This window comes from Lipotes vexillifer, unplaced genomic scaffold (genome assembly GCF_000442215.2).
Source record: "Lipotes vexillifer unplaced genomic scaffold, Lipotes_vexillifer_v1.1 scaffold195, whole genome shotgun sequence".
In the NCBI taxonomy this organism is placed as follows: Eukaryota; Metazoa; Chordata; class Mammalia; order Artiodactyla; family Lipotidae; genus Lipotes; species Lipotes vexillifer.
This window is the reverse complement of record NW_006799532.1, coordinates 1,089,503-1,097,465: the sequence shown is the minus strand read 5'-3', so window position 1 is coordinate 1,097,465 and position 7,963 is coordinate 1,089,503. Positions and strand designations below refer to the sequence as shown.

Genomic DNA, 7,963 nt, shown 5'->3' with positions numbered 1-7,963 from the left:
GTAAATGTCCACAGATGGATAAAGAAGTTGTGATATATGTATATATATTCCATTATATATATATAATAAAGTTATATATAATTATATGTACATAATGGAATATTATTCAGCCATAAAAAAACAAGGAAATCCTGGGCTTCCCTGGTGACGCAGTGGTTGGGAGTCCGCCTGCCAGTGCAGGGGACACGGGTTGGTGCCCGGGTCCAGGAAGATCCCACATGCCGTGGAGCTGCTGGGTCCCTGAGCCATGGCCGCTGAGCCTATGTGTCTGGAGCCTGTGCTCCGCAACGAAGGAGGCCGCAACAGTGAGAGGCCCGAGTACCGCAAAAAAAAAAAAAACAAAAAAAAACAGGGAAATCCTACCGTTTGTGACAATATGGATGGACCTTGAAGGTGTTATGCTAAGTGAAATAAGTCAGAGAGAGAAAGACAAATACTATATGATCTCACTTATATATGGGACCTAAACAAACAGATAAACAAATGCCAAACTCATAGAAAAAGATCAGATTTACGTTTACCAAAGGTAGGAGGTGATGAGAGGAGGAATTCAAGGAAGGTAATCAAAAGGTACAAACGTTCAAGATATTTGATATTTCAAGATATTTATAAGATAAATAAGTACTAAGGATGTAATAAACACATGATAACTGTAGTTAACGCTGCTGAATGATATACAGAAAAGTTGCTAAGAGAGTAGATCCCAAGAGTTATGATGAAGAAAATTTTTTCCTTTCTTTTTACTGTACCTGTATGAGATGACAGATGTTAACTAAAGCTGTTGTGGTCATCATTTCCCAATATATGTAAATCAAATCATCATGCTGTGTATCTTAAACTTGTACAGTGATGTACGTCAATTATTTCTTAAATAATTGGAAAAAAATTGGAAACAAAAAAAAAAGATAAAATTAATTAAAAGTTATATTTTTATGCTGAAAGCCAACATGTCAAAGAAAGATACATTATTACATTTTCTGCCATCAGCACAAAGCGGACATATTTAACTTGACTTTTTTTCATTTACAACCCTTTTGGAATTTTGTACTGATTTCATGTATATGGGCTCTATTCAAAATATAATGAAACACTTTAGCCTTTTTATATAAGGGAATAAAAATTTAAAAGCATTGTATTATGTGGATGGCATACTATTGCCAACTTTAAATATTTCCTTTCAGGGACTATTGTCCTTATATATTAAAAGAAATTTTGGTATGGCAAGAAAGAAAATCTCAAACAAAATTAATTTTTTTTTTTAAGGACACAATGTAGCAACATGAAAAAAATATCTTGTGGTATGATTACTAGAAAAACTACATGCTTGCAAGTGTAAAAATTACAGCTCAATTTAAGGACAATTATATGTTTATACAGAAAAATACTAAGACCCAAGAATGGTAACTACCTCATAATGATCTGCATATAAGTCCTTTCCATTTTACAGCACAGTATTATTTTTCTGGAGGATGAATAATTTCAAGAGCCTCTATTATTTAGCCATTGAAAATAATTCAGATGTTCTATAGCTGATATTTAAAGATGTATATTTAACGTCTGATGTGTGTTATTTTAAAGGATACTTGGCTCTTAAATATGTTACCACAGGGGCTTCCCTGGTGGCGCAGTAGTTGAGAATCTGCCTGCCAACTCAGGGGACACGGGTTCTAGCCCTGGTCTGGGAAGATCCCACATGCCGCGGAGCAACTAGGCCCGTGAGCCACAACTGCTGAGCCTGCACGTGTGCTCCACAACAAGAGATCTAGCCTAGCCCTGGTCTGGGAAGATCCCACATGCCGCGGAGCAACTAGGCCCGTGAGCCACAACTGCTGAGCCTGCACGTGTGCTCCACAACAAGAGAGGCCATGATAGTGAGAGGCCCACGTACTGTGATGAAGAGTGGTCCCCGCTCGCCGCAACTAGAGAAATCCCTGGCACGGAAACGAAGACCCAACACAGCCAAAAATAAATAAATTAATTAAAAAAAAAATATGTTACCACATTATGCCCATATATCTGGCCAAAATCTTAGTAAAACATGATGGCAAACAGCCAAAAAATTAGAAACAGGTATCTGGTTGACATTTTTACCCATTTGCTTGGACGTACTAAAGAAAAGGCTTAGAATAACTAGATAGTCTATTTCTCAATTCTCCTAGGAAGAGTATGCTAATAAATAGTAGACTTTTGAATTCTGGTGACTGAGCTATTCGAAAGCTGGATTTGGTAACAGCTAATCCGAAAGTTTGCCAAGAATGCACAGAAAAAAGCATTCAGCCTCAACCTGCATGACAGCCCTTAATGACAGAGTAGAAGTGGGCGGGGAGCGGGGGGGGGGAGGCAGGAGAAAAGTGAGCCAATCTTCATCTATCCAGGTTTTTAGGGCTTCATGTCTAAATCAGGTTTCACTCCAAATGAGCAATTGAAAGGAAACTGGTTACTCATTCTGTGAGAGCAAGAAATGTAACTAGGTAATGTTTCACAAATCCTTCATCTTTATCTGTAGACAAGTTGTGAACAATTCAAGACTTCTTCACAAGGTTTAAAATCAAAGAATTTAGATTAAACTTTGTGATATTTTATTATTTTACCCTATTCATGTGAGAATTGATAAAGTTTTCTTGTTGAAAAATTTAAAATGAATACAAGAAAATAGCTTCCTTAACTTGTTTAAAGTATACGGGTGATAATTACTTGGTAATGACATGCACTTTATTTTACTGTAAATGGTATCATTAATTAAACTTGCATGATGATCATTTTGAGCTTATGTTTAGAGGAATGTTACAAATAACACTTTTAGAACACATTTATACAGCAAAACAATTATTTTCCGTTTCTTTCTATGACTAATTTAATCAAAATAATCACATTAACCAAATTCCTTATCAATTTGTTTTCAATAGGGCATTGGCCTTGATATGAGAACTCGCTAACAAAACAGTTGATTTGAAATGTCAGCTTTCTTGATGGAAACTACCAAAATAAATCTAATAATATTTCTCTTTCCCCACAGTGGAACACCCTGACAAAATGGCTAATGACCAAGGTATGGTGGTTTAATCTGTCATTTTTCCCTCCCTGAATCAATCGTATCTGTTAGAAATGTCAGTCATTATTTTCTATTCCTCTTTTCGCCTGGGCCATACACCTGATGAAGCAGACACCAGTGTGATAATTAATCTTATTAATGAAGTTCTGCTTGGCTGAGGTTTCGGCTCTGATAGGGAGGATGTAAATTTTCTTGAGGGGAAATTGTTTTGTCTCCATTCTGAAGGACCAATTAAAATGTCAAGCTTCTTTGTATGAAATAAATTTTTAATCTCTGTCTGCACTTCTGAATAATTCACATTAAGTATAATTAAGCTCAGCATAATTTTCAAGCTGCTCTTTTGCACCCTTTCATGAACTCTGGATTAAAGTTCTATAGCTCGACAGAGAAAACTCATAAATCACGTGTGCTTTTCCTCTACAATGAGCTTCTTTTAATACATAAAAACAAAGTTAGGTCAACTTTTCTTTAGGGCATTACTTTTGTTCATTTTGAAGCCAGAAAGCTTTCATTTCATGAATCAGGTACCAGTTTGACTTGCAGTATTTTACCCTCCTTCCATTCATTTGCTAAAAGCCGGTTTGTGTAGAGAAACAGGGATGGTTTTACACAAAGGAAAATGGAGGTAAATCAGAGTTATCCATCAACTCTCAGGTAGATAGGAATTTATTACCGTGATTTTGTAGACTGCTCTATTAGGATTCCATTCTTTTACCACTAAGGTTAATTAGTAGAATGCTAAAGGAGAAAAAGAAGAGTTTATGAGTTTTATTTTTTCAGGTGTTATATTCTTCAAAGAAGGGAGTGTTTGGAAATGCTGGTATAGTCAGTGTCATGAGTATTGGTTCAGAGTCTACAGCTTGTATAGTTGTCTCCTGCTTTGGGCACCTGTCAACAGAACCTCCTTGTCAGCATCATGTCTCATAAGACCTCCTGTTGTAGATTTCAGGAAAACATGCTTTTCAACAGGAATACTTTCCAACTATTGACAGATACTAAGCATCTGAATGTTAAGTTTCACTAACAGTAGCAGGTTGTCTACACGAGTAGTATTATCTATAATGATCCTGTGTTCAAGTTTATTTCTGGGTCCATATACCATCCCTCTGCTTAAGAGAACATGGCTAGAGCATCACACAGGGAGTGATAGAAATGATACAGTACACAGAAATGTCCACCCAGGGTTCATGTTTCCATTAATCACCTAGCTGTTCCTGCTTGCTTATACTTAAAATATTTTCGTAAGGCCAATATCTACTTAACAGTAATATTTGTAAAACTACTAATGATAAACAATTGGCAGTTAGTGTGTATTCACTTAGGTAAATTAAATATTAGTGCTAGGCAAAGTCAAGCTGGAATAGTTAATTAGCAGAATGTATTATTTCAGTTCAAAAATAATTAAAACAACATCACATAGTTTCTTTAACTGAAGTGAATTTGGAATTTCCACAGGCAGGTACCTGCCAATTTTTGAAATTATATTTAGAAAAAGTATGCATAGAGAGAAAGAAAACACACAAACATTTTTTTTAAGTAACTGAACCAGATAAAAAGTTACATTATTAGCCGTTTGGGTGACAACATGCCCAAGCTTCTCAATAAGTGGGTTTCCAGTTGTTTCTGGATTCCTCTTAACTGTTTTTTGCTATTACTTTTTAAGTTAACTGTTTTGTTTAATAATATTTTCAGCTACCAAGAAATATATTTTGTACAATCTCTCTAGTCACACACTCTCCATGGATTTTACTCAGATTTTCATATTGACAGTGAAATCAGATCAATTACTGGGAACAAAAGGAATTCCCAAGAATTATTGCCAGTGCCTGAGTGTGTTAATATATTTGGGAAATTGTTCTTTTTCTTCATCTAACATTACTTAAAAGGATTCTGTCACATATTATACTAGTTGGTCCCATATTCAATCACCGCTGGTATAGAGTTGGTCAAATTGATAGGTTCTAAATTTTACATCAAACTCAAATTACTTGTAAAATTAAGAGGGAGTGACAACATGTAATTTAGTGATTATAGGTAAGATCTTTACATTTTTACAAGAAAGCGTATAAAATTTGTTGGCAGTTAAAAGCTCTTTGTAAATAAAATCATTCATCTGAGTTGATGACCAAGTGCACAAAAAATAACCCAGTTTAAAGATCTCCCTAAGAATGGTGAAAATAGTAGGAAAAAGCTGTTCTGAATGTTCCCACTCTCAGCACATAGCAAATCAGTGGAATATGCATAATTGTGCTCTCTGTTAGACCAATATATCCCCTTCCCACGCAGAATGGTCCCACTGTTACATTGATGGCAAGCACTGAATTTCTGTTGAGAGAAAATTTGCTCAGAGAGAAAATTTAGCACCCTGGGTTAGAGTTAACCTTGCAAAGATGAATCCTAAATAGAAAAGCAGGAGATCGAGTTTGACTTATATGAGAGGAAGTGAGAAAAGTTTTGATTGTTTTTAAAAAGTATCTCTGTGGTCTCTTGTCACAATTACTTTTCGTTGGAATCTAATATCTGCCCTGAAGAACATAAATGTGAAAACAAAAAGTCAATTATATTTGAATCACGTGTGATTTGGGGAAAATATTTTCTTCTGATAGTAGTACTAGTATGAAAATAATAGATGATTTATATAGGACTCCTTTTCCCCTTTACGTAAGTGTAAATTGATTATATCTAGCATTTGCTTATCTCTCGTTCCACATCTTAATTATTTTTCTAGTCTCTTCTAGGCACAGGTGGCCAGTAAGTTTTAAAGTAATCATGGAATTTTAGAGATTAACCACAGATTTACTCTTTTGGAGGTTCAGGCAAGGTAGGGAAATTGTATGGGTTATGTGAAGTGAGTGGAAAAGATAGAGAAATCCTCTGCTTTAGACACTTTTCCTTTTTTATTTTCCATATTTTGGTAAAAACCCTGTCAATTTGTGTCTGGGTGGGCATGTGTAATGGTAGAATTAATCCTTATGGAGCTTTCACCATCAGTCGCTGTTCTAAGAACTTGACTTGTGTTAACTCATTTAATCCTCATAACAATACTGTGAAAGAGTTGCTATTATTGTCTCTGTTTTAGTGATACAGAAGCTGAAGCTCAGAGAGTTTAAGTGATTTGCCTGTAGACACACAGCTAGGAAGTAGCAAGGCCATGATTCAAACCCAGACAAGCATCTTGCAAAACCTGTTTTGAACCACCGAGTGTCTCCATCACTATATGCTACGTATATACATACACAACCACACACACACACTTTTGACCTACATCTATAAAGTTTCTGTATCTAAAGTGGGTGAATATTTTCCCAATATCAACCTTTCTTTCCCCAACTCTGTGAATATTCTAGAGAACAAAGCAAACAGCTCTCAATCCAGGGTCATGTTATAAGTGGGAAGCCACAGCACTGAATATATGATACTGACAGTTCTTTATCTCAGGAAACATGAGGATGGTGCTAACTCCACTGTCTTGGTCAGCTCGGGCTGCCAAGACAAAATACCATAGACTGTGTGCATTAAGTAACACATTAATTTTCTCATAGTTCTGGAGGCTGGAAATCTCAGATCAAAGTCTGGCAGGGTTGGTTTCTGGTGAGGGCTCTCTTCCTGGCTTGCAGACAGCTGCCTTCTTGCTGTGTCCTCACATGGTGGAGAGAGTATGAGCTCACTCATATCTCTTCTTATAAGGACACTAATCCTGTCGGATCAGGGCACCACCCTTATGACCTCATTTAACCTCAGTTACTTCTATAAAGGCCCATATCTCCAAATACAGTCACACTGGGTGTTAGGAATCCAACATATGAATTTGGGGGTGGGAGAGGACATAATTCAGTTCACAGCATCCACTTTCAAGAATCAAGCTGTTCTTTCACTCTTTTACTGATTATCTTTCTAGATTTTCAAATGAGGAAGCAGAAGGTAATGTTTTACAAAAGGTCACTCAAATATAGTGGCAGGCAGAGTTGGAATTCAAACATCTTTATCTCTGACTCCCAGAGTATATAGTCTTTGTAGACTGTTTCTATACTTACAAAATAATTGGCTTTTTGTTTTTCAACAATCAGCTTAAACCTTTTAGAGTTTCTCACAGAAGCATTTATAAAACCTTCTTGTTTTGGGGTTGCAGTGGAGGTTAGCAGTAACTATAAACTATGAGCAATTCTCGAAAGTGATGATTAGATCAAATTTTTAATCTTAAAGGATTGTCTTTGCATCCTTAGATTCCATTTAACCCCAAAATGTTGTTCTTCACTTTGAGGTGCCTATAATGTAAAAACTGGTAATTCTTAGCATGAACACAAATGTTTTCAATTTCATGTGTGTTTCCATGCCTGCCCAAGGGGGCAATAGAGTAGGTGCTATGACCATGACATAGTACCATAAAGAGGACAGGAATCTTCATGAAATGATCTGTATCATTGATGATATGAATCATGAAGAAAATGCTTGCTTCAAGCACTATCAAGTATCTTTAATTCTCCATGGCTGCAGAGGGGTGACCTAAAACAGGAGACCTGGAAAAGAGGCATAAATTCACAGACCAGTTTTTAGATCCAGATGAAGGCAGCCTGCTGAGAACAGCCCTCCCACCATGGAGAGAGAATTACTCTCCTCTGAATCGTGGTGATGGCTGGTAATGCTCTGGGCTTTCCCGTCTGCATCATTCAGTGTGTGCTGGAAGAGAACCAGAATGGAATCAGATGCCCAGTATTCTAGCGCCATGCTGTCACTCTGAGCACCTGTGTGGCTTTGGGCATGTGACTGAACTCTTCTCAGCATCCTCACCTGTAAAATGATGACTTTCGCCCAAATTTTTTTTGATTTCTTTTAAGTTTTCAGATGATCAAATTTTAGGATTGGTATTAAAATTTAAAAAAACCTAAGCACGGCAGAGCATCTTCGTGTAGG

General features: G+C 36.5%; 1 protein-coding gene across 1 annotated transcript in view; it reads left to right on the top strand.

The window, feature by feature from the left end:
- The window catches only part of DCC (DCC netrin 1 receptor), a 1,189,680-nt gene that overhangs the window by 1,073,324 nt on the left and 108,393 nt on the right, over nucleotides 1-7,963 (top strand). Inside the window, 1 exon segment of the mRNA XM_007471661.1 lies at nucleotides 3,017-3,049. Coding sequence (XP_007471723.1) covers nucleotides 3,017-3,049 — 33 coding nt within the window.